Source organism: Anser anser (genome assembly GCF_964211835.1).
Source record: "Anser anser genome assembly, chromosome: 4".
Classification (NCBI taxonomy): domain Eukaryota; kingdom Metazoa; phylum Chordata; class Aves; order Anseriformes; family Anatidae; genus Anser; species Anser anser.
The window spans coordinates 9,171,671-9,197,697 of NC_139724.1; the positions used below are offsets into that span (position 1 = coordinate 9,171,671).

General features: G+C 43.5%; 1 protein-coding gene and 1 long non-coding RNA gene across 8 annotated transcripts in view; one reads left to right on the forward strand and one right to left on the reverse strand.

The window, feature by feature from the left end:
* The window catches only part of UNC5C (unc-5 netrin receptor C), a 250,700-nt gene that overhangs the window by 200,926 nt on the left and 23,747 nt on the right, over positions 1–26,027 (forward strand). For 4 of the 6 annotated variants that reach the window (XM_083834563.1, XM_083834566.1, XM_083834565.1 and 1 more), the window contains 5 exons: positions 7,344–7,524; positions 9,278–9,445; positions 10,702–10,866; positions 24,229–24,285; positions 25,734–25,925. In XM_083834563.1, coding sequence (XP_083690689.1) covers positions 7,344–7,524; positions 9,278–9,445; positions 10,702–10,866; positions 24,229–24,285; positions 25,734–25,925 — 763 coding nt within the window. The remainder of the gene's footprint in view (positions 1–7,343; positions 7,525–9,277; positions 9,446–10,701; positions 10,867–24,228; positions 24,286–25,733; positions 25,926–26,027) is intronic. The other 2 variants (XM_083834564.1, XM_083834567.1) reach the window with 1 other exon arrangement.
* LOC310898902 lies at positions 2–24,218 on the reverse strand. 2 transcript variants are annotated; one of them, XR_014583835.1, is made up of 3 exons: positions 16,612–24,218; positions 8,830–8,925; positions 2–6,547 (listed from the first exon to the last, which is right to left on the reverse strand). It is a non-coding gene; the product is annotated as an uncharacterized lncRNA (long non-coding RNA). The 2 variants fall into 2 exon arrangements; XR_014583836.1 differs by having other exon boundaries at positions 16,592–24,218.

The window sequence follows — 26,027 nt, forward strand, 5'->3', positions numbered from 1 at the left end:
GGGGAAAAATGCACTCCAGAAGCTCCAAGCAGCTATTTTAGCTCCCAGGACTGATTAAGGTTTATTTACCTAAAGCCTCAAGGGTGGATGCTGGTTGATGGGAGGTCTGTGCTGTGCTTCAGTGTTGCTGGCACAACAGATTGACACCCAGCTCCTACATTGACTGTCCTGAGTCAGAGAGGAGCAGGGAGGTGAATAAGCTCGGTGGTGCAAAGGAGCCCTAACTCCTGCTCCAAGGACTGCCTGTTCATTTTGCCCTGCAGAGCTGGTGGATAAGGTCTGGCAGTGCAGGGATGTCCTTCTTCAAAAACACAGGATAAAGCTCCCTGTATTTGTCAGTGTCTGGTCCTGTACATACCTGTTCCTTCTGCAGCCCAATCTATTTGTGGGTGGCAGGGGCACTCTTCTGAGAAGCAAGAAATAGCTTACACCCCCCTGCTTGAGAACAGGCTTGCATTTGGGTCTTGTGCTTCCTGGGAAACGCACTGACTACTAGGTTATTTCTTCATTTGTTATGCATTTGTATTTACCTTACGCATATTTTTGGAAGCTACACAGTGTTGGGGGACAGATTTTGGCAGCACCTTTTGATGAGGCTTTGTGTTTTACATTCCCTACTGGTTCATTTCTGTGGTGCAGAAACCCCTGCTGAGATATGTAGCTCTTCAGGCAGGACTGATTTTTTTGAGACCTGAGTCTTCTGTGGTTTCTAATCCTACCCTTTTTCTTTGTAGTGCAGTTCCACTGATACCCTTGTAAGTGAGGGCAGTGCTTGCTCCTCAGTGAGTTAAGCTGTTGTTTGCTTAAATCTCAACACAAGCAAAGATGGTCTGTGGGACTGGAGAACAGTCAGGTTTGTAGTTCCTCCATAAAATATTGCAATGGGAGGTGTTCTGCGTGACTGGTGACACACCCTGATAACCTATCCTCTCTACAGCTTTCTTTTTGTGGTGAAGGTGGCTCTGAGATGCTAGTTTAGCTAAGACTAGCTCCCTCTCCTTTTCATAATGTACTCAGAAAAAGCAGTGTTTTCCCTTATACATATTTTTTGGAAGATATACAACGTGCGATATAGATTTTGGCAGCGTTTTTGATGAGGTAGACAAGCATACCTCCAAACTCTTCCCTTAGAGAAGGCAGCTTCACATCCTGGAGATACTACTCTGTACACCTACAGCATTAGGCCATCAGGTTCCACTTTGACAAAAGCTGATCCTAGCTCCTAATAGCCGAGTCCTCACAATGCCTGAAGTGTGAGAGTTACTTCTGACAGTGGTTTGTGGAGCTTGAGCTCTCACCAGCATTCACAGCAGTAGTATTTGCCTCGGTCAGTTCTTCTGGCAGTAGCCTGCTCAGATTTAGTGCTACTTTAGGTGTGAAGAATTATGATGCTTCCACGTTTTAAGAGAGGTGCTTTCAAAATTTGGTCTGTAGAGCACACACATTAGCTGTAACTCAAGAGTTGTTTGATCAGGTTTTGTTGGGTTTTGCTCAGGAATTTCCAGGTGCTTCTAGAGCTGATGTTCTTCTTTCAATAAGGTGTGCCCCCTGACTGAAAAAAATTCCTGTATACCTTTAAAATCAGTAAGGGGAGTTGTTCATGTGACAAATTCAGAGGGGACAGGAAAGGGACTTAGGGACTACAGTCACCTTCAATATCCTTTTCCCTTATTGAATGTAATGATTGTGAAAAGCATATACCTCCTTCTATCTATCCATCTACCCATCACGGGCATATTCAAAGTACCACAGACTTCACACTGATAACCTCTTTAAAGCAGTTTCCAAACAAATAACCTGTTTAAAGTAGTTTCCAAACAGAAAATCCCCAGTCACCTTGGGATTTGTGGAGTCCAGCTGCCCACGTGGTGCCAAAAATGCCAACCAACACACATGAGCTGTAGCACCTCCATCCTAACCCCCTGTTTCAAGCAGGAAAAGGAGCATAGCATCTCTTGTGGGCCTCAGGGCATCCACCATGGGTTTCAGTTCACGATGCCACGATGTTTGAATTTACAGCTCTATGATACAAAGTTCTCCACCTGCAATTACCTGAGGCATGCAGTCCATCTCAGCCTTGGAAGTTTCCTCTGTGAGGCTTTACTTCCCCATTGTGCACAAAGCGAAGCTGTAATAGGGCCAGAGACTTCCAGCAGCTGTATGCACACCCTGCATAGGTTTTAGTACTCAGGCAGCAGGCTGGATGTATGTGCAGTTAAGGAAGTGTTTCTACAGCAGGAACACAAATTCCCCTTATTGGCAGCAGAAGCAAAGAACAACTGAACAAAATGTCACTGCAGTTTGCATTTGCCATCTCATTCTCAATATGTATTTTGCAATCTCTCATTTCTGTAATCTCAGCCTCTTTGGAGGCTACTTTTTTCCTTTAAAAAAAAAAAAAAGGCAGGTACAAAATGTATTTCCAGCAACTAGCATGCGAAGGACAGCATCCTCTCATTGCTGGGATGAAAGTGTACATTTGAAACCAAATCCAAAAGTCAAATAACATTCTTCAAAGAGGCACTCGAGTCTCAATATACCTGAAATAGCTGTTGGCTCAATAGTGCGTACGAAAACTGCTAGAGTTTTCTCAGTCTCACTTGGGCATCTTGTACTCTGTCCAAATCAGTAGTTAGCTTCACAAATGTTTTATTCTTACTGCCACACGTAGGGAACATGACCTGAAACAGCAGCGCAGTTGGGAGATGAGTTTGAATGCAGTCCTGCAGTTCTGGCAAGGCATGGGGAAGGCAGGGTCGCAATCGTTTCACATCCTGGGATCCTAGCTCATCTTTTACCGAGGCAAATCTCTCATTGCTCCCAGCCATTTGCATCTTGTTCGTACTGGAGAACTGCACTCCCGGGCATTGGAGGGTTTTGCCTGTGCCTGGAGGGGTGGTAGAAGGCTTGCTGTTTTCGGCAGGTGCTCTCAGCTTTGAGGATGAGACTGGGGCAGGTTGGTGGGGGGGAGAGAGCAGGATCCAGGACTTGCACCCTGCTGAACTTCCTTGAGATGGTGGGAGGCGTAAGGAACAACCAGAGGAGCTTACATCCCTTTTCCATTCTTCATCTCTCTCAGAACAGCTGTGCTTCTGCTCCACCAGCTTCTAAAACAGTCACGCATACACAAGTGTGCCAAGAGATTTAAGTACCTGGTAATGCTAGCAACTCGGCATGGCTAAATTTGTGTCAGCAATTAGCCTCCGTAATAGGTTTTCCCGCGTACGTAATCGCTGGTGTGATTTATGTTCTCTGTGTTCGTTTAGCCCGCACAGGAGCCTGGCCCTGCTTTGCACGCTTTGGTCTTTGCTGTGTTATTTCAGGCTGCTGCTGGGAGCGTCGTGCAGCAGCTCGGGTCTGGCCACAGCTCTGAGGTGCCGCTGTCCCGGTGGCTGTGGGTTTTCTGCTCTCGCTCTCACGCTTTTCATGTCGGGTGGCATGTGGCAGGTTCCCTCTGTTAATTAGAACAAATGTGCCAATTATGTTAATGTATCTCCCGATACCAATCAGCGAATAATTAGAGACAACACATCTGTCTCTCACCAGGGAGTGGGATGACAGGAAAAAAAAAAAAAAGGAAAAAAAAAACACGCTACAAGGTATGCTGCTCTAAATTAGAGCCGCGCCGGGCTGTGCGTTTCCTCAGCCGGTCGCAGGGACGGCTGCGCCTCACGGCAGCAGCAGCTACGTGCAGAGTCGTCGCAGCTGGCAGGAGCCGTGTGCCCGTGCAAGGTGCTTGCAGAGGGCTGAGCAGCTCTGGCCAGCCGCTAGCAGGTGCTAGTTGTGCTCCCCACTTGCCCTCTTTTCAGCCTCTGCAGTTGCTGCGGGTCAGAAGTTGCAGTCACGCCATTGCAGAGGGTCCTTCTCTTGCTGGTCAGCCTGCAAATGTTTAACAAATAAAAATATCTTCGCTGGAAAATAACAATAGAAGGAGTAATCTCATGCTGGCTTTGTTCTGCAGGGCTGGTGTGTGTGAAAAGCCAGTTGAGCGTTGTTGTAATTTTCCATAGCTGGCATCTCCAGGACAGAGCACTTACCCCATCCTTTGTGGCAGTGTTGTGGCCAATAACAGGATTCCTGTTACAATAAAGAGAAAATGATGCTCAGGCTTATTCGATACGTATGCACAGCTAAACACATATTTATTAACAGTAGTTGGAGGGACATGCATTTAATGGGATAGACAGAGCTAGACATCTGTCGAAGATTCTTTGTGACTGTAGCCAGTAAATACATACTCTCAATATAGAGACAAAAGCAAATATCTATTTTATAAATGTCTTCAAACATCTACTCTAGAAATGTCTTCTCCAGGGAAGACACTGAAAAATGGAGACGCAAGAGCAGGATTTGGCCAGACCCTGAAGACAGGCATCTCGTGGACCTCAAAATGTCCATGGGTATCCTGCTGCATCTCCGCCTGCTCGCCCAGACGGGTACAGATCTCCAGCACACAAGTGTCTGGTGCTCCTCTGGTCTTGTGTGAGCAGCACGGCTCCCCCAGGGCACCAGTCACCATCATTCAGGCAGCTGAATTAAACTCAGGATGAGTTTCTGCACTGACTGGATTAACAACCTGCTTCAGTGAGGGGGCTGCACCTTGGGGAATGACACGGCATCAAAAGAGATCGTCGCTTTTAACTTCGGTAATAACAGTTTGCATACTTGTCACTCATAAATCACGCTGTCTCACTCCGCTCTGCTCTCTTCTGTTTTGTGTTTGACACCGGATCAGTTCCCATACGTGTGACAAAACAGCCCTGCTCTCGCCAGTTCTGGTTACCTCAAGAAACAAATCTGGCTCTGGGTGGAGGTCCAGCAGTGCTGAGCACTGCAGCCAGTGAGTGAGCAGCTCCAGAAAAAAAAAAAAAGAGTCCATTAGTAACTGCAAATGTATACTAACAAAATTCTCATTTAAATGTTTTAGTGTGTTTTAATTAGTTAACGTTTGTACAAGGGCTGAAGGAGAAAACATAAGAGCTAATTAGTGCTGGAGTGGTGTGCTCTTTTTGTGTTGCTCTTTATACTGACGTGTATAAAAGGAGTCTCCCTTCTCTTGTCATCTCAGCCATCTTTTCTTCAGTTCCTCCCGTCAGATTTCGTGATATTTTGCTACGTGAACAGACTTGTGGCATCATGAAAACCCAGATACCCAGAAGAAGAATGAATTAGATGTGTTAAAGAAGTGTCTAGTAAAAGAGATGGGGTTTAGACACGCACACACAGTACTGATGTACTGGCAAAACAGATTTTTCAGAAAGAAAAAAAAAAAAAGACATCCTGTTGTTCTGCAAGCTTAATGTTTTATTGTTAGCAAATTCTGTGAGCCATTAGGTGAAAAGGATCTTTTTCCCAAGCGATTTGATGAAGAGCCAGAGGCAGTATACTGAATTATGTAGAGCCTTTTTTTTTTTTTTTTCCTGATATTGGCAACTCTTATTTTCATATCCTCTTCAGTTTTCTTGCAGGGATGAAAGGGAATTTAATGCTCATAGCTTTAATTTTGTCTAATCAGCTGAGACCCAGGCTGAATATGCATGCCTGTGCTTTTGTGGAGAGAGAGAGTGTTGCAGAGTGCTGCTGTTTACTGAGTACAGAGCCTTTGGGTAGCGGCAAGGGGTGCTGGTGTATATACTTGCATGAGCATACAAGGAAAATGTTGAACTGAGCCTCAGACCACGGTGTAAGCGTGGTCCTGTCCTGACTGATGTCCCAATGTCCTCATCGTGCAGAGCACAGAAAAAGTATTGGTGGATCTGGAGGGGGTACACAGCTCTGGCAGTGCATGTAGCACCTTTTAGAGTCCTAGTACAAGTCTGCACTCTGTCCCAGAAATATATAATGGTATTGAAAAACAAGGAAGACGCTTGGTTTGTGTGAGAGGCACGGGTTAAGTAGCAGCCTTCCGCTGGAGGAGAGGCAAGCTGCTGGCTTGTTTTTCAGTCTCGGATGCATGCAGACTTGACCTGTGGGTGACGAAGGAGCTAGACATTGCCATTGACTGAACAGGAATCTGTCTGTCTTGATTATACCTGAGAGCAGTTAAGGTTCAAGAAAGGAGGAAGAACAATTTTAGCCACCCTGGCAAGGAAAGCCAGGTTATTCACTAAGAGCTTGTATCTTCCATGGCAGATAAAATGCGAATGCTGCAGTGATAGAAACACAGCTTTGAATGTTTTGTGTCTTTTTCTTCCTCTCCCATTTCCTGTCCATTTCTACAGCCCTTTTTGCATCGCGAGTTTTGGGTTGATTTCGGGATATGCGAATGCTCAGGCGGTGCATCAAAGTGGGGTTTGCAAGAGCAGGTCTTGGCAGTTAGCACCTCTCGGGCCCAGCGGGCTGATTTTGTTTATATTTTTCTTCCTTTCATTAACTCTGGGCACAAGCTGAAATGATCCAGTGACATGAAGGCCCTGCTTTGATCCATCCAGGGCGCCAGTCCCTTCCTTCAGAGCATGCCCGGTTCAAAGGAAAGCAAGCTACTAGGTTCCAGCCAAATTACATTAGGGTGGCTCGCAGCAGTCGGCTGGGATATAATAAGGTGTTTCTTTAGGAAGGCAATAAAAAGAACATTGTCAGAATTTAAAAACGTATGTAAAATATTTTTCTGTATAACCAAGGAGATTGCACTTTATTAAAAATATATATGGCTTAAATAAATAAAAGAGATAACAAAGACACTGATGTAGTCTTTGTAAGCCTCTATTTCCTTGGTAACTATCTCTATTTCGTTCAACCCTCACTGCAGCAAAACAATATCATGCAAGTATGTGTGAGTGTATGTAGACTGAAAAATATTGATGTCTGCAGGCCGTTAGCGTGACCTACTCTGGCACAGGGCCTCCCTGTGTTAGACCCTGTGCAGGTACATACAAGGTTACTGCGTTATTACTTAAGATGTAGAAAAGAACGGGTGAGACCTGGGCTGCTTTAGGGTTTCCAATAGTGTAAGAGAATTTTCTGCTTGTAGATATAGTCCTAAGGTATCATATTCCACATTCGTGCCTCAGACTCTGAAGGTGTAGATCAGCTATTTGTCTCTACCCAGCAGCTCTGCCCTCTGAACAGGCACTGTTATTTTGCAGGCAAGGCATGGCAAGTATTGGGTGGGACGGTGGGAAGGAAGAGGGCCTGAAGGGAAAGGCAGGTGTGAGTGTTGCTCTCCCATGTTGCCGCCATGGTGTTTTATTTCAGCTGGCAGCATGCAACAGGTGAGTCCTTCATAGTGTGGCTTGACTCGTAGAGCTCTCTGGGATGAGCATAAAAATCGCAGGTACTGTGCTTGTTGTGGTGTGACCGGGTGCTGACTTGCTGCCTCCCCTCCCACCCTTTGAAACCCCCAGGTGGAGTGGCTGAAGAACGAAGAAGTGATTGACCCCGTGGAAGACCGAAATTTTTACATCACCATTGATCACAACCTGATCATCAAGCAAGCCCGGCTTTCTGACACAGCCAACTACACCTGTGTCGCCAAAAACATCGTGGCCAAAAGGAAAAGCACTACAGCGACTGTGATCGTATACGGTGAGTGATGCCTTGTCCTGCTGCATGAGGGTGGATGCTCAGGAGGGACACTCCTAGAGATGCAAGATGCCTGGGTGTAACTTTTACTGCAGTCTGTGACCAGACCTGTCCTCCTGGGCTGCCTGGGGACTTGCAGCCGTGTACAGGGGCTGCAGTCAGAGCTCAGTGCTGGAAACACTCAGGACAGGCCTGATGGCTTGGCTTTTTGGTGACAGAGGACAGTGTTAAAGGGGGACCAGGCACCTACACAAATGCTGGTTGTCTGATTGAAGAGAGAGCAGGCGCTCCCCTTGCCTTAACACATGCCAGCAAATAACCATGGGGGCATTTCCTCCAGCAAGAGCATCGAGACATTGCTTTCTACCAATGCATTTCAATTTCTTGGTGACGTTTTTCAGAAATAAGAGTAAAACCAAAAGGAAGTTTGTGCTTCTAGGTACTGGTAAGAGTGTCGGAGCTCAGCAGAATCACCCATTTTCTTATACCTCTTTAAATCAAATTTTCTTTGGTGTCTGCTACCAAAGCATGCTCTGATGTCTAAGGGCAAATTAGGAAAGCACTCTGTGGCTGCAGTTCACAGTCACACGATCTGGCTTAAAAATAAACATCAAGGGAGTATGAAGCATCAGTTAGCATTATTCTGTATCTGCCTCCACAGCCCTGATCTAGCACTGAGGTTGGCCCTGCTTTGGCTGGGGGGGGGCTGGACCAGATGCTTTCCTGGGGTCTCCTCCAGCCTTGCTCTCCCCCACCAACCTGAGCCTTTGCCCCCACAAAATCATCGCCACGATGCCTCCCAAGCTGGGGTATCCAGCAGAACAAAACCTGCTCTGACAACGCGCCAGCTGACTGTCCTGGTGTTCCTTACAATCAGCTTAATTATAGGATAGACAAGTAGGAAGAAATCCCTATGATTATCCCTAATATTCATTTCATATTCAGGGTAGCAGTTAGATTTAATTGTAAGCAGTTGCTTCCCTGAAGTTACAATGAGGGCCTTTTAGTTCAGTTTTTATAGAAAACCGGCTGAATTGAGTTGATTAGCAGTGTTTGTGATATTGAGGGATGGACCTTGCAATAGAACTGCGTTTTGTAACTGTGATGAATGCAGAAATAGAGAGATGTAGTCATGCTGCAACTCTTCCTCATTCACATACAGTATTTTTTTTGAACTGTGCAGTCAAGAGACATATGTAGGGGAGCAGCCACTTGTATGGTTTTTGCGACTAGAGCTGCTTAAGGCTTGTGTTATTGCACAGACATTTGGGGGCTGGGGAATCCAAACAGTCAGCATGTTACCCATACCCTGATGATGGCATTATTAAATAGAGCAGCACGGCTCCCCCTTCATCCATCCATCCAGGTCTTGGCATCCATCCATCCATCCATCCGGAAAATGAACTGAGTGGAAAAGAAAGTCAGCATAAATTTCTTCCCAAATATAAACATCTTCCCAAAGCCCAAAAATAAAAATTTAGTCTAAGTTCACTCTGAGCATCTTAAATATCTGTCAGAGTGGTGCTGGCACATTCACATGCACCAGCTATTTCTGCAGAGGGGTGAGTGAAGTGGCCCTGAAATCACCCCCTGGAAAGGAAGGAGAAGGAAATCATCAGTTCCTTCTCTGCCTGTTCAAAGCACAGGTGTGTCTCAGTGTGCACAGATGACGGGTACATCCAAGAACGAGCTGCAGTGCGGGTTATTTTTCAGATGGATTTCATGTGCTGTCACACTCTTACCTCTTGCTTTTCAGTGAACGGTGGCTGGTCTACCTGGACGGAGTGGTCAGTGTGCAACAGCCGATGTGGGAGAGGCTTTCAGAAGCGCACCAGGACATGCACCAACCCTGCCCCACTCAACGGCGGTGCCTTCTGCGAGGGCCAAAGCGTTCAGAAAATAGCTTGCACCACCCTGTGTCCAGGTTCAGTATGAACAGAACTTAGCCCTAGATATGTATATATATTTTTTAGACCAGTCAATCCAGGAGAAGACTGCTAGTTAGAAAAGCCTCCTTCTCTTTATTAATAAATCCAACGTTTCAGTAAATGAGTATGAAATTATGTTATGTAAGTAGATAAAATAGTGAGCACATTACATCGAGCAGCAGGGGATTCGGTCCCACTTTTGCATGCAGCTTGCAATGTTGTCTCAGCCCTGGTAATTTAGGGGATTTGGAGAACATTCAGAGCTTCAGACTGGGAGATAAAGGTTGAAAGCTCTGGAAGAGGACTGAAATTTGAGTACAGAAAGTGACTGTGATGTAAATATATTTGTAATGTCTGTTCAGTCCAGCAGTCACAGTAAGTGGACCATTTGAGAGACATCTGGCTGCAGATGCCAAATTTGGGCCATATTTACCTGACTTCAGATACAAAGACATTTATACTAGAAAGAGATCTATGTCCATGCCATTAAAAGGGATTTAAATGTAAACATCTAAAAAGACAGAATTGTTTCAGGGGACACGAGCTAGTTGGTGGCTTTTCCTTGACAATGTCCTACCATCTGTCCTATCATCCTGTGTCAGCAGCCCCACCGAAACCAATGGCATTGCTATTTGTATAAGGTCATCTTCAGCTTTTGAAGCTTGGCTATCCGACCCTGGGTCTGGGTGGGTGAAAACAGCTGAAAAGAGCAGAAATTTCCTTGCTGGTTCTTATTCCAGGTGACAGACTCCTGGCTCAGGCTCCATCACTGAAATAATTTCAAAATTAGTTCTTTGGCTATTTCACTTCTTGCTTTCGAAAATCAATTGCAGGACTTAGAAAGGTGCTAAATGTATTCCTGATTTCTCTCATGTGAAATATATCAGTGCCTTCAGATATTTCTTTTAATATAAAATATTTAACATTAAATATCTTCCTAGCAGAGAAGAACTTCTGGCCAAGTTTAATTTTAACCTCTGTGTTAAAAAATTTTTAAAAAATGACAGATTGCTGACTTGACGTTTGCCTTCTCATACACTTTGAGTGTAGATAAACTGCTGACAAGTTCCTAAAAAGGGAGGGGAAAGAGCAGAAATGGGTCTGGGGCAGAAATATGACCTGTAAAAATACAAGCTGGCTCCATTCTGGGTCAGGCATTGGCATGACTCAGGGTCCTCCTGCACTGCTGGGATGGCTGAAAGCTGTAGTTTGGCTTATCCCCCTAATGCCTCATATCCTTTCCTTGTCTCAGTGGACGGCAAGTGGACGTCCTGGAGCAAGTGGTCCACGTGCGGCACGGAGTGCACCCACTGGCGCCGGAGGGAGTGCACGGCCCCGGCGCCGAAGAACGGGGGGAAGGACTGCGAGGGGCTGGTGCTGCAGTCCAAGAACTGCACGGATGGGCTCTGCATGCAGGGTAAGTGCTGCCATGCCGGCTCCGGGGTCTGGGAAAGACGTGGCTGTGGAAAAACCTGCTAGGTGTTTTGTTATAAAATGTCTCCTGCTAGCTGGAGCTGCTGAGTTAGAAGAGAGTGTCATCCTTCTATTAGGAGATTAATAGTATTATCAGTGACGTGGCTCAAAACAGACAGCAGCAACCCACTTGTGATGCGGCATAACTGTGCTGCCCAGGTGTTGTTTGTCCTGGGGAGGTGCAGAGCTCTGTCACTCACTGTGGGATAGGATGTAGGGAAAAGATGGCACACAAACGGCAGAAAAAGGTACACGCACACCTGGACCACAAAGGGAAGCAGTCTATGTAACCATTTCAGCTCCTGCATTATAAACCCAAGCCTTTAACAAGAGTGGTGCTTATGATCCCTTTCTATTCCCTACTTTATAGCTGCAAGTCATAAACTGTTCTCTTCTGAACCTCGTTTGTCCTTGGCCCATGAAGAGATGCTTAAGTGGAAAAATACAGGAAAGCTCTTTGTGCTGTTCTTCCCCACCTGTCACATAAACTTGCCAACAGCCCATACTGGCTAGCAATATCTAGAATAAAAGTTGATCCCCCTGCAAGAAAATGCTTTTCCCTTCCTCAAAGTCAGATACTCAAGTGTGGCACACAAGATCTTTGAGCCTGTGGAGGAGAATCATTTCCTTGAAGTCTTCCCTTGGAGCCTGTACTGTGATTCTGACATTTGTTTACGGAAAACTAGTCTTTTCTGTCTTTCCCGTCCCATCTTAAAAATGAAGACACTCCATTCTGCTGGTGCATTGAAACTTCCTTTAGCATTTTGTTAGCAAAATAACCTGAGCACAGTAACCTCTCTCCTGAACAGTCATCCTGTCTCTCTGCAGTACATCACACTTCCTCCTTCTCTGTTGAGCCTCAGCTCTTCATTGCACAAAGAGCTGTGGTTGTCACCATCCAGTATCTACATGTCCAGATCATAAAATGCTTTGAGTTTTTTCATGAAAAAGGAGTCAGGAATTTTTATGCTCTCCGACAGGTTACTTGTGACTGAAATAGTCAAAATGTCATCAAAGTGGCACCATTAACTACTCAATAGGTTTACTTCTTGAATAACTGCTGTTCAGGTGCTACTGTCCTGGTGGCAATCTCTCAAGCTAGCCTATGTCACAGCATTTTGCCCTGAGCTTTCCAGATGTACAAAAAACACTTTTCCACTGTGGCTTGCACAAACACTTTCATCATGTTAAAAACTACTAGTCAATGTCAACAGTATAAAAAAAACCCTATAATTCTTCAATGTTTGTTTTTACGGGGAATATAGAAAGATTCAGAGCTCCTCTCTTTTTATTTCTAAAGATAAGGAAAAAAAATAAAATCCAGCCACATCTTATTATAAAACACCTTTGTGACTTTTATAGTGGGGAAGCTAACGTACCCCCTAGCTCCAGTGGTATGAATAAGTCATTATGGTAAATTAGGAAGAAAAGATACATCCCCTCTACAGAAGAGCTCTTTACTATCAGTTTATATTTAGACAGGTGTATGTCATCTTTGTGTATGTGCATAAAGAGAGCCATTTAAGCAGAAATCTGGTGGAAGAATAGATATAATGGTATGGCAGAATAAAAGCCCTGTAGGGATCTCATTTATCTGTTGATGGTATATTGCATTTTATTTGTGAAAGTGGATGCTGAGTATAAAGCAGAGATCTTCACTGGGAGAGAGGGTGAGGCTATTGTGAATCTTATTCTGCTTCATATATATGTATATAAAAAATGGTAATGAAAAATATACAGTCACATATTGACCCGCTTGGCTCCAGGGGCTGTGATCATCTTTCAGTGTTGGAATTTAATGGCAGTGTTTTAATGGTGTCTTTATACTCATGGGGCTTCATACACCTGTAAAACTTACAGTCCTGCTCCCTGATCCATCACTGCTGAGAAGATTGATTTGCTGTACTTTATGGCAGTGTGCCTACCATTCCCTCTCTTTCTTTCTGTCTTTCTTACTTTCATTCTCCCTTGCAGTTTATGCAAAGCCATTCTGACCACTTTACATTTTTGCTGGTGTGGGTCTGGCTTCATAACAGATCTGCCCGCTGAGCTAAGAGTGAACACAGAACTCTTTTCATTCCTAAAACACCACGTATCTTTCCACATTATTTGAGTCTGGTGAGGGCTGTCCTGGAGCTGGTATCTCCCCCAGCCTGGTGATCTCTGGATCCACCGCAGACTTCAAAACCTTCCTGCTGGTGGGTCCCCTGTGGCACAAGTTGCATGTGGAGCCATGGCCACCTGCCCTCTGTGGCCATAGCCCTCCAGGAGCTGTGCTGGCTGGCTGCTGACCTGCCCCATGGCCAAATCCTGCCCCTAGGTGCCCTGGTGCTTCTTCATCAGTGTCGGAATTTAGTGCCAGCTTGAAGGTTAGCTTTCACGCTGTGGAGATGTAGCTGGGATCAAAGAATTAGAAGATGCCCTCTCTAACCACTAGGCTGTTGCTTTGACAAAAACTCACTTGTAAACATATATCTCTATATAGCTGTATACAAAAGATATCCTGGAAAAAATTGGGCTGAATGAGTCTAATTTGCAAGCCCTTTCTTTTCCAGTCTATTATTCACTATGGTAGCATCAGCTGGATAAATCAATAAGCTCTTTCATCAGACTGCCCCTGCTCCAGCAAAGAGCAGCAGTCTGCACCACTATCGATTTCTGTGGGGATAAAAACTGTGGAGCTTTCACCATCCCTTGTAATTACAGTATTTTACACCCAAAGCTTCAGTTTGTGCTTACCACTAACTGTGGCATTTCTCGTGCAACTCTGCTGTCACATTTATTCAGACTAATGATCTTGCTAGTACACACATACACTCCCTTATTCAGTAGTTAGTATTTTTCTGTTAACATAAAAGGATGAACAGTCATTAAACTAGAGAGCCTGCAGAGAGGCAGAAGGCTGAACTGAAGAAGAAAAGCAGCTCTAGCGAAAATTTAGGGCGGTCATTACTATTTTAAGTTTCCAAATACACAATATTGCCTAGCAGGTCCCGTTATAACAATTTTGTAATTCCCATAATAGCATTAGTACGATCTTCTGGAACAAAATATGCTGTAGGTGTAGGAAGAATTGGCTGGTTACCACCCACACTAGTTGCATTATTGCCTCCATAGTTGCATTATTTTCCATTTGAAGTCTGAGAACTGCGGTAAATACTTTGGTGCAATCAGCAACACTTTTAAAGGCACACACTGCATCTCACAGGGGATCTCTATATGCTGGATTGCTGCAATTAGCCCTCTCCTCATCCTGCTTAATGACTTTTGTGGGTGTTCTGTGCGGACACCAAGCAAGCACAGCACTGCATGGCTGGCTTGCATTTCAGCACAAACGGTTCCCTTCTGGGGATCACATTGGCTAAGATCAAACGTATTAGCTGCTGTATCAGGCGTGTCCGTGCTCAGAGCATGTCACCTACATCCTCTCTGCTGAAGATCTGAAGTGACAGTGTTCAGGTCTCTTTTCTCCCTGTCCTGAATAAATAAGTTCAGAAAGCCTGTAGACATGAGCATGGTGCCTGTCCGTTCTAGTAAAGCATGTCTTGTCTGAAATCATGCCTCTGATGGACAAGTTGGCACCAGCATGGTCAGGAGATAACCAGTGTCCCTTCCTTAGCTCGCTCTCAGCTTTCACAAACTACTATGGCTTTTCATAAAAGGCTGACTAAGCTGTGCTTTCAATTTTCTTTCAAAACAGCGTTAGCCATCTTACAGCAGCAAGGTAATACTGAAGAAGCACATGCCACTTGAGGACTATAGAATATATAGTTCCGTAAATAGTGCTGTCGCTTTGTGTAGTAAAAACTGTTCGCTTTATACCATCTCATAATACGAAGCAGAAACCCATCACTTAATAGGGCTAAAAGGAAATTTCCACTGGTCGAGTGTAATCAGATCCAATGTGGGCTTTTCCTTTGGATTTAAATAAATTAGCATGAAAAGATTGAGGCTGGCTACTATCACTTAAAGGATGGAAGAAACGATTCAAAACATCTTCACCTGTCAGTATGGGCAATCTAAGAGTTGGATACACCACTTGAGAAAAGGCAGCTATGGCATGGCGAAGATGCTATTATCAGACCTATTTTAACATTTCATGTTAAAAAAGGCTGCCTACTAGTTGAGAGTGAATTGATGTGTTACTTCTTTAGTTGCCACATCCTTTGTAATCTTTGTCCGAAAGGCAGGGTAAGGTTCCTCTTACAACGGTAGTGACTTAAGCATGTGAAGAAGATGCAATTTATCCTGCTGGTGTGCTAAATGGTTAACTGCTGCCATTTTCCAGTCTTGTGCTGTTTATACACAGGTTTTAAGTAGAAAGCAGGGTTAACCTGATACTAACATCTCTTTCTTCCTGAAACATATATATTCTGCACATGCCCTGCTTGTTTAATTTAACATGCCAGAACCTTCTGATGGGATAAGCATTCGTTTCCCTTTTTGGCTTGTTTTGAAAGCAGGCATTCAGCGAGGAATTACAGAGCAGAGCGGTTTGATGAGGACCTCTGGTCCTCCAGAGCAGATTAGTGTGCAAAGAGCAGGGGAATGTTTTTCAGGCTCCGGGAGGTAAGCAAAGCTCTCTCAAGGGAGATTGCAACAGAAGCCTGTGTGTGCAGAGGAATGAAATAAAACCTTTTATTAAGAGCATGTGGGTCAAGAGGGAACTTATAATACGTTCAGTCTGTCAGCATAATAATATATCCACCTGGCCCATTGTGCTGAGCCCTTGCAGGGGGAGTTTCATTCATTCAAATAACGCATCTCGTCTGTTCCTAGAGGAAGTTTTCTACAATATTGTTATTTGATATTAATAAAGAGATGTATTATTCTATTTTTAACCCAACTACTATGTAATGGTGTAGCAGCCAAGGGAGTTTATGCACATATCTCAGAGTTACGACTCGTAGTTATTTTTACTGTAGCAACAAGAGAAATCCCTAGCTGAGAAGTGTCCACACTCTGGTGGGCCCTCTGCAACTGCCTAGTGAGAGTTCTTGCCTAGAAAAGCTTCTGCTCAAAGCAGATAAAAGCTTTGAGAGGAAACAGAAGTGCAGAGCTACAAGCAGAACCCAGGACACCAAAATCTCTCTCTCTTACCCCAGTCACTTCAGAAAGAGTCCCCTCCCCATTAATTTTAATGTAAGCCAAGTGCTCTAAGATTTCTAGTCTGTTTTGAAAAATCTCAACTGATTCAGGAATATTATAGCCAGGCAGAAAAGAGAAAAACCCAAACCTTATCCACCCATAATTTCATCCTTATTTCCCTATTTTTTTTCTTTTATTCTTCCTGTACTCCTTCTTGAAAGAAAAATGCAAGCTTACAATAAAATCTACCTGATACATTAACTTCATCATGGAAAAAAATACAGTGACTGTAATCAGTGTTTATATTTTCCTCACTGTGTACAAAGATGGGTAGATGTGATGATTTTTGCATTCCTGGCAGGGTGTCAAGTGTGAGGTTACACAAGCAGCCCAAGGCTCATCAGGGAGTCAGTGACAGGATCAGGAGTAAAACTCAGAGCTCTCGGTTTCTGAATCTGTATGCAGCTTAAAGGACTAACAAAAACATTGGCAGCATACTTAAATGAAACCTCATGTTAGGAAAAGAAGTTTCTATAGTTTGGGAAATAAGCCAGAAAGCCAGAGAATACAAGTTACCTTACCTGTGAGCTTACAGACCTACCAAGGATTTTGGTACATCACTGAACATCCATTTAGATATCTCCTGCTCTCCACGAGCCTTTTTTCCATCAGGCATAACGGTTTTGGTCCTCCTGTTCAAGATGCCTTCCAGCTGTCCCTTCCTTCACCACGCTGTTTGCCATGCACCCCCTCTTCAGTGCCACTCTGTGTCCTTCTTTCAGCTCTCCCTGTAACCCATTTGCTGTTGGCCAGCTACAATTGCAAAACAAAGCAAACCCCAGGAAGTCTATTCAGGCACTGCAAATGTGGAATTTGCAAATACACAATCTAGCAAATCGAAATGCTAGACAAGTGTTTACTTTTGCTGTCAAACATCCATAACAAACCCAATGTTAAGGTTCCATGGTTCTAAGATATTAAAGAGTGACATAAGATTTAGTCAAAAGGTCAAAGTCCTTAACTGTAAAAGATTGCATAACGTCAAAATTGCCTGTTCTAATCCACATCAAATTTTAGCAACAAGTTATCCTACTCTTCCATCTTCCCTCACCCCCATATACATGGCATGCATATTTAAACTAAGGCAAGACCTTTCTAACAATATTAGCAAAAAGTCAGGAATCTAATTTAAAATGAAAACATAGTTTCAATCTTAATTATAGAATATCATGCACTCCTGTTCAAGGACAGAAACGGGAGAGACTCCCCATTTAACCTACACACTCAGGAAAGATCTGAGATTATACCCGAGTAAATAATCAGTCACAAAACCTCAAGCTCCTTGTTTATTAGCCCACCCTGAACATGCCAATAATTAGTCCTTTAGAAGGAAAATAAATTACTGTGCATTATCTCTGGGATGCCTGATATCATATCTGACCTTCAGCATCATTAACTGCAGACATGAAGGTCTTTCTTTAGAATAGCAAATATAGGAAGAATCTGTGCACATTCTGTCTGAGGGTTTTTTGCAGCTCTGGGGACTTTGTTGTGTGGGGGTTGTTTTTTTTCTTTTCCTTTTTAACCACCATAAATAAGATATTAGATATGACATTTTCTTGGTTATATGCTGGTGTTTCTGGGAAATAGCAGAGGAGAGAAACAATTAGCAGCTATTACAATCCAAAAATTATTGTTAATATTTCTTCCGTAATAAATCAGTATTAGCAACATGTTAAGTGGACATGAAGGCTTAGTCCTAAACAGTAAAAACATGGGGTTTACTCTAAGTTTATTTTTGTACTCTTAACTCTGCACCTTTGTAGAAAAGGAACTGCAGGCAGTTTATGCAGTTGTAGTCTATGGACAGTGAGACCTGCAAGGAGCAATTCAAAACTCCTTCATGTCGAATAAAGTCTCCTAAATTCCTTCTCCTAGCCTCTTGGCCATCATAGGGGCTATATGGAGACCTATATACTTGCAGTGCATCTGAGTTCACATCATCTCTTTTGAAAGCTTTGAGCATTTGTACACTGTATTTATCATCTAGAATTTGCTCTACAAGTAATGAAGAAACTCGGCAAGCAATTCTGAGCCACTGGAGCCGGGGGGGATGACAAAGATTCTGACTTAGCACTGAAAGACCTCATAATGAGAATTAAGAACAGAAGCAATCCGATAGATGTTGTTTGGACTGGTATGTGAAAAATGACCTGCTTGCTGGCTTTGAGTTATTAAATATTGGAACTCATCTGATGTATGTATATCCGTACAGACACGGTAGAGAAGCAAAGGGTTGTTCCACTAAACTCGTGTCGCAACGTGTGCACCACGTGCCTACTTTAAATCATCTAAGAACTGCTCCTGTCCAGTCTTAGGCCTCTACATTTAGGAGTTAGTTTCTGTTCATCTGTCACAGTTCTGTGGTGCAGAGCCTGTTGCCCCCAAAGCTTATTACAACCTCACTGTTGCTACACTGGATAAACCCAGCAAACTAGAGAAAGAAAGTCAGCAGTTGAATGACTGCCCTCTTCTTTTCTTATATGCAATTTAAGGGCTTTGACTTTGGAACCAAAAGGGGAAAATGGGTTCCTACTGTATATCATGCTCATCCTGACGAGTTCATTGCAACAGGATGGTGTGGAGACACATCATGTGGCTAGGCTTTCAAAAGAGCCACGTAATCGTGTGACCTCAGCTCCTTTAGAAGCTGTGTAGAGGATAATGTAAAGAGCATTTATAGATTAAAAGCAAGTGGTGCCAGATTAAAATAATACGCATTAAAGTAACAAGCAGTTATGGTGTGCTTTATGCAATCTTCACTTTATTAAATGAAAGTGCACGTCTCAGACTCTTACTGACCTTGATACAGCCTCAAAATATGTATCATTAGCTGTAACCTCAGCAGCTAATGGCATAAAGCAATTTCTTTGTAGGATAATTGTAAATATTTTTGTAAATATGACCAAAACTGGATAAGCCCTGGTATCAATGTGCCTGGAAAAATCACCTTCAGCTACTCCACCATCTTACATACTCACCTGCAGGGATGAGAGAAAATAGTGACAGAGGCAGCTGGAGAAAATACATGGGAAAAATGGAAAATGCGTTTTTTTTCTTTCTTCTTTTTTTTTTTTTTTTTATAATCTGATCCATTTTCTCTAAAACAGGTAACCATTAACACAAATTCAGCATAAAGGTAAAGCTAGCAAAATCTAAGGACCAAAAAGGAGAGACAGTTACAAAGTTCCCTCTGCAAGAAGCTATGGTGTGTTGCTTTACACCACAGGGAAGAAAGTTGTCTTTAAAATAAGCCAGTTCCCAAGCCAAGGACTTTCCAGGTAAAATCAAACACAGGATTTTGGGATGCCCATGGTCATGGTGCTGAGTTCCCAGTTTGAGCATCATGCATATATGCCCATTAATATTTTGCGAGGTATATACTTCTCCAGGTTGGGGAGGGAAAGCATTTAGAATAGTTGTTTTAGTGACTATTTGGTGACACTGCTTCAGTTTTGGCCTCAAAGGAGGCAGCACCATAATCTCTGCCCAACTATCTTTCATATGTCTGAGGTTCTCCATTCCCAAGTGCTTCATTCCTACCCCCTCCCTGGGCAGAAGGGTTATCTACTTCTCCCAGCGCAAATTGCAGTAGATGAATTCTTGCTGTAGAAAGGGATATTCTGCTTGTCAAAGCTAACCACCTAAGCCAGATGATCTCACACATTCAGATAGCCTGAAGGCCATTTAGTCCCCGCGATGTGCCATGGAGTCTCCTGTGGTTATTGGCACAAATGGGTTTCCAAAAGGTCAGAGCAAGACATCTGGGACCAGAATGCTCAGGCTGAACTTCCAACGCTTAGGGGTCATCTGTGCTCACAAACTGCACTGAACTAATTAAATGAGCTTCAAAAAATATTTAGTTAATTGGATGCAATTCCCCAAATCAGTGCAAGTGTGACAGATGCTGAAATTGAGTTAAACCAAATTGATAAAAAGCCTGCTGAAGTCCTTTCTATGTATCAAAGTTGAACTGGTTTATCTTTCCAGTACACTCTGACCTCTGACATATTCACCCTTCTCCAATTTTCTCAGTGTGTTACATCAATATAAAGGTGCTAAAATTGCTGTAGACATTCTTTGTAGAAAGAGAATAGCCAATGCCAACATAATACATCTCTGTAATAATATATCTGGATTTGTACAAAGCATTTGTGCCAGTGTAATTACTTTAGTTTAAAAAGCCCACCTTTAACACTTAATAGAAGCACTTCCACAGGGACAAAAAGTGTATTTACAAGCTTAAAGTGGAATATAAAGTAGAACTCATGGAGAAACATCAACTTAATTAAAGGCTTTTTCATGAATGTATTTAATGTGCAATTACAGGGGTGCAATTTCTGTGCATAGTCCAAGCCTCCCACTGATTCTCCAGGTATGACATAAGGTCAGGTACTTGTAAAATGAGGGAAATAAATACCCACTTTTGGTAAGCCCCTGAGATCCTCAAACAGAAGGGACTATGCAAGTGTAAAGTATGATTATTTCACTCGTCCAGCAGTAAGTTACACAACAAAACATCAAAAGCCCCTTTGAAAATGTACATTTCCCAACAAGCTGTAGGAAGAAGTTTAAATTACTTTTCTCAAAGCAAGTAGCTCACTGTGAAGCCAGCTGCTCTGCATGTGAGTCAGCAGCCTTCCTAGAGTCAAATCCAACAGCACCTTTCTAAATTCACCCTTGTTAAAAAATTTGATGATCCTGGTAGAAGTCCCTCAGGCATTTGCCAAGCAGTGCTGTTGATACAGGGAGGAAAAAAAAAAAAGAGGAAAAAATGTCTTTTTTTTTTCTCTTTGAAGAGAGGAGGGGGGTCATTCTTCATTATTTCAGGTACTAATCCCAGCAGGTTTGCATCGTTATCTGATAAAAATGTCCTTTCTCATTGTTTGAAGGCGTAGTCAGAGGGACCAGCGTGAAAGCCAACTTTGTAAGGCAATGCCTGTGCTCTGGCACCAGGAGCATGGCCACAGCCCAAACTCCTGCACAGCCACTGCAGCTATGCGTGGCCACAAGCCTTCCGCTTACCGCTGCTGCTGCGATGCCTGCTTCCCTTTGGAACAGCTCTTTCATGACAATGGAGCGCTTAAAAATAGTTTTATTCTGAAAGCTCCTGCCCAAATGGCAGAGGGTGTTTATAGTTGCCTTGTTTGAGTCATCTCCAACAAATGTGTTTAATTTGCAAGTACAAACGGAGGTGGCATTTGGCGTGCTGTTCAGCAATTCATCCAGCTTGGATGTCAACCCGAGGTAAGGTCTCCTCTTGCTTCAGCCAGGGGAGCCTGTCCATGCACTGTGAGCAAGTGGGGTCGTGTGGCCTCCACCGCCCATCTTGTGTAGTGCCATCACCTGAACAAGGACTTTTTACACCTGGCACTGCCCGGTCTCCAGCACGGTTGGTCACCTATTTATCTACAGCCAGCATGGTCAGCCGTGACTCTTGGCCCTTGACAAAAAATTGATACGTCCATGACTCAAATGCTCTGTATGGCATCTCGTGCCAATAACCCTTCCACCTCATCCACGCCGTCCTTCTACGCAGAACAGGTGTTTTTCAGGCTGAAAATGTGTCCTCGCAGACACCTGTGCAAGCCAGCCTGTTTGCACAGAAAGAGGTAGTGGGAATTGGGTGCTCAGTTCAGTTAGTGGCACACATGGGAGAACAGGAATGTCAGTTTGTGAGGCTAATGGAAGCAGAAAGCAATATCCTGGCCTTTTCCTCCCTTTCTTAATAGATGTGCCTTTGAACACCTACACAAAGCATTTCTGTTGAAGGAATTGGTATCACTCATGCAGCTGCAAGGCTGGTCTCTGCAGTTATCAGTGTGAGAATCTATACAAAATTGTAAGATACAAGTAAGTATTTGTGACAACGGGGTCTATGAAGAGTTTGCAAATTCTTTTAGAGTATTTTGAGACGGCACTTTCTCGCTTTGCTGAGAAGACCTGAACTTGGATTTCCATTGTCCCAGGAACACACAACACTTTTCAGTAATGCTGCAGCTAATCCAGGCAGTGCTACTCTTTATGCCCTCTGAGTGGCAGCTATCAGATTGCTTCACATGATGGAATGATGCACAACCTCAACTGCAAAATTTGCCAGCTGAACAGCAGCAGAAGGACAGGGGAATAGCCTTTCCAGCTCTGCATGGGTGAGCTCAAGCTCTGCAGGTGATGCAGAGCCAGGAGACGTGCTGCCCCGTGCCTTCTCCCCCTAAAATATGCGATGGGGCACATGAACCGCAGGGATTTCCTGGTGGATTCAGGTATGAAAGCATTTGGAGTTGCAGCGAGCCTAAATTCAGACTTGTCCTTGTGCCTTGTATTTCCTGCTGGCTGCCTCCTGGTCCCCAGAGACATCTTGACGTAGGAAATATTGTCCATAAGGTTATAGCAGGAATTTAGGTTGACTAAATATGGGCCTCAGCATTCACCTGGGGAGTAAGCAGGGAGTAACCAGTGTGCTGTAAATTCACGCCCAGACTTGCTGAGCATTCACTCAAGCCCTCAGAAGTTGCTTGCCTGACTTTTTATGGGCAATGCCCTGAGCGCACTGGTAGAAGTGGGAAGCAGTTATTACAAAAGATTGAGAGAGCATGCTGAGAGTACACATAGGTGAGCTTGCCTCAACGAACCAAATAAATGAGTGTGAGACCATAATATTTCTAAAACCAATTGTAAGGCTGGAATCATTGCTGTGAAATAAAGTTTTAAATAGATATTACAGGCAGTATAGTCTGTCCCATAATGCCTCAGAAAAAAACATCACCATCAAAAAGCAGCTCTTCTTGCTCTGATATTTCAGTCGAGGTAGCATTTATGTGATGTCTGGAAACTTCGGGGGGAGTTATGTCTATACCTGCAAGTGGGATAGGCTATATCTTCATTAGCAAGCAGTGCAGCCAAGCAGGAAGAGATATATAAAGCACAACATATGCTGAGCACCCAATCTCAGCATTTCTGGGAGCTGGGGATTATTGCTCTGGTTTGCCTCTAATGTGGTCATGTGCATTAGGCACGCACCAGGAGTCCATTTTCCAGTTTTGTTTCATCTGCAGGAGGCCAAGGCCGTGCGAGCATCTCGCAGCGCGATGCAAAACGTGGGGGAGATGGAAAGAGCAGTAAATTCCCTGCAAAAATACTGGAGGGAAGGGGGAGAGGGAGAGGGGTGCCCTCTGCCTTGCACCCACCCCAATCCCCTCCCTGAGAGCAACCCCCTTGCTTACTTTGGGTTTATCCGTTTCCCTTTGCAGCAGGATGGGATTTGCAGCATTTCCCTTGTTCCCAGTGTGGATGGAGAGCAGCTGGGAGATGGTTAACGAGCCTGTCGGACTCTTGTACACGCTAAGCAGCCCCAGTGTGCCATGCTGTGTGAGCTGCAGAAAGAAAAGGCGAGAGAAGCAATCTCTCTTATTTATCCGTTCCGAAATATAACCGTAAATTGTGTTATCATTTTGTCGATATACAGGGGCTTCCAAAGATTTCAAATAAATAATGTTATGACCCCGGGTGCCTTATTGATTTTTTAATAATTTCAAAGAGAAACCACTCAGTTTCCTGTTTGCTGACAAATTCTTTTCTCCCCAAGGAATTCCCATTGAGCATGTATTAAAGACAGGATAAAATAATTCCAAGGAAATCCAGAAAGAGGGCTTTCTGCATGGACTCTGCTCAGCAAATGGGTATTTAACCTCTGACCAGTGACGACAGGTCTCTTTTAGCTCTATTAGATCAACAGCAAGCTACTATAATTAAATAAAAAAACTGTTTAGAGCCTCACCGAACATGTCCTGGGAATTAAAGCATATGGCAGGGATAGGGAAAAAAGACTTTCCGTATGCTAATGACCCTTGATGTCTGAAATAAATTAGATCCATTAGAGTTTATGCTCAATAAAAGAAAGACTTTAAGCACTCCAAAGTTAGTGACTCGAGACCGATTTTGGCTTAGAAATTCAATCTGCCTACTTATTAATTCTTAGTAAGGCTCTGAAGGAGACAGGGGATGCAAAATCATAATTCTGTGCTGTATCAGAATTTTAAAGTGCCATCAGTTTCTTTTCCTTCTTTTTTTAATTAAACCATTTTTCATGCTTCCTTTTTTTGTTCTTCTCATTAATTTGATTTTGTTCCCATTTTTGTTTAATTTCTTTCTTTTTAAGGTTTCATTTATCCTATTTCAACTGAACAGAGAACCCAGAATGAATATGGATTTTCTTGTAAGTTTAATGTTTCATTTTACGTTCCTGGATGCTAATGTGATGCTGTTCCACGGGTCAAGCTTTAGCGTTACACCAGCTCTGTGTGACTAGGCAAAGAGGGACCAGTTGGGCAGAGTAAGTGGCAAGCTGCCTGCTTGACAGAGGTAGCAGTGTTCCACTGTCAGTGGGTTGACACAGGATGATAACAGCCCTTATGCCCAAGGAAAATGGGAGAAGATACTGCCTCAAAGACAGAAACTGGAGAGAATGAACCCTCTCTCTTGTTAGCATTTCCTTAGCAATCAGAAGAAATGTGGTAGAGAGATTAATTTCCATTGAGCTGGAACTCAGAGAACTGCTTCTTGAACTGCTGGGGATAAAAATCCTGCTTTTCTGAGGCTGGTGCATTGAAAGTCTGATAGGCAGAGGCTGATGAAGTTTGATCGGTCCTTTTCAATATCTGCCAGCTCTCACTTATATGGCTAGAGGGCAGCCTGGCTTAAATGGCTAACAGGTGAGGAGCAAATAAATAAATGAGAATTATTCACATGTTTTAAATTAACAGAAATAGGGTACTAAAAAGGTCTGGTTTTTTTTTTTTCATTATGCTATCTCTGCTACTGGGACTCTTCACTGTATAGAAGCACATCAAATTTTGATCATGTACTCAGTCCTTCTGGAAAAAAAATGTCTAGTGGATAATGATGCTAGAGATTAGCCTGGAATTAGTGCTGAAGATACTGTATAAGCAGCTAGTAGAAATATCATAGCCATTTTCTCACAAGACAGCTATAATAAATCTGGGTTCCTTTTGGTAAATTACCACATTATTTCCTGTGCTTGCTTCGGCTTTTATCCAAATATGTATGTGTTAATGCCAGTGATGAGAATTTAGAGGCTGATTCTCTGCTTTCCTGGATTTTTTTAGAGGAAAATAAGTGTAAGGGAAAATGGCTTGACACATTACAGGTCAGAAAAACCAAACTCAAAGATACGTTCTGATACTTCAGGCATTCTCTAAAACTGAAACTTTTTCTGTTCCCTTCATTAAAACAATAAGGATTCCAAAGTTTGCAACCCCACAGCATGATCTTTGGTGTCAGATGAACCACTAAATGCTAATACTACGACACTGTGTCACTAAGATGTACCAATTTATTTCATGGATTTAATTTGCTTCATGAGACTAACTCTGTAACGTGTTGTCCTTAGTAGTTCAGTGCCTGGGTACCAGATAGATGAACAAGCAGATAGGTACAAAGATAGAACACGAGTTAGAGAGAAATCAAAGATCGTTTCCCATCAAAAGGGCATAGACCTGTTATATAGCTTTAGAAATGGCTTTTAAATTAACCTATAAAAAGGTAGTAAATATCTGCAGGAAACGAGAATAATAAGAATGTATTTTCTCAAAAGTCCCTGTGAGGAGCGCATTGCTTTAGGGTTCCTGGCCTCTCTCCCCCTAGCTGCTCCTGACTCGGATGATGTTGCTCTCTACGTCGGGATCGTCATTGCCGTGATCGTGTGCCTGGCTATTTCTGTGGTTGTGGCCCTCTTCGTCTATCGCAAGAATCACCGTGACTTCGAGTCAGACATTATCGACTCCTCGGCGCTAAACGGAGGATTTCAGCCTGTTAATATCAAGGCTGCAAGGCAAGGTTAGTTGTCATAGCACTCCATGTTGACCAATTCAGGGATATGCTATGAGAACATGGTCTCTGGGGCTGTATGAATGATATTCGCTGGATGCTTGTTGGCAC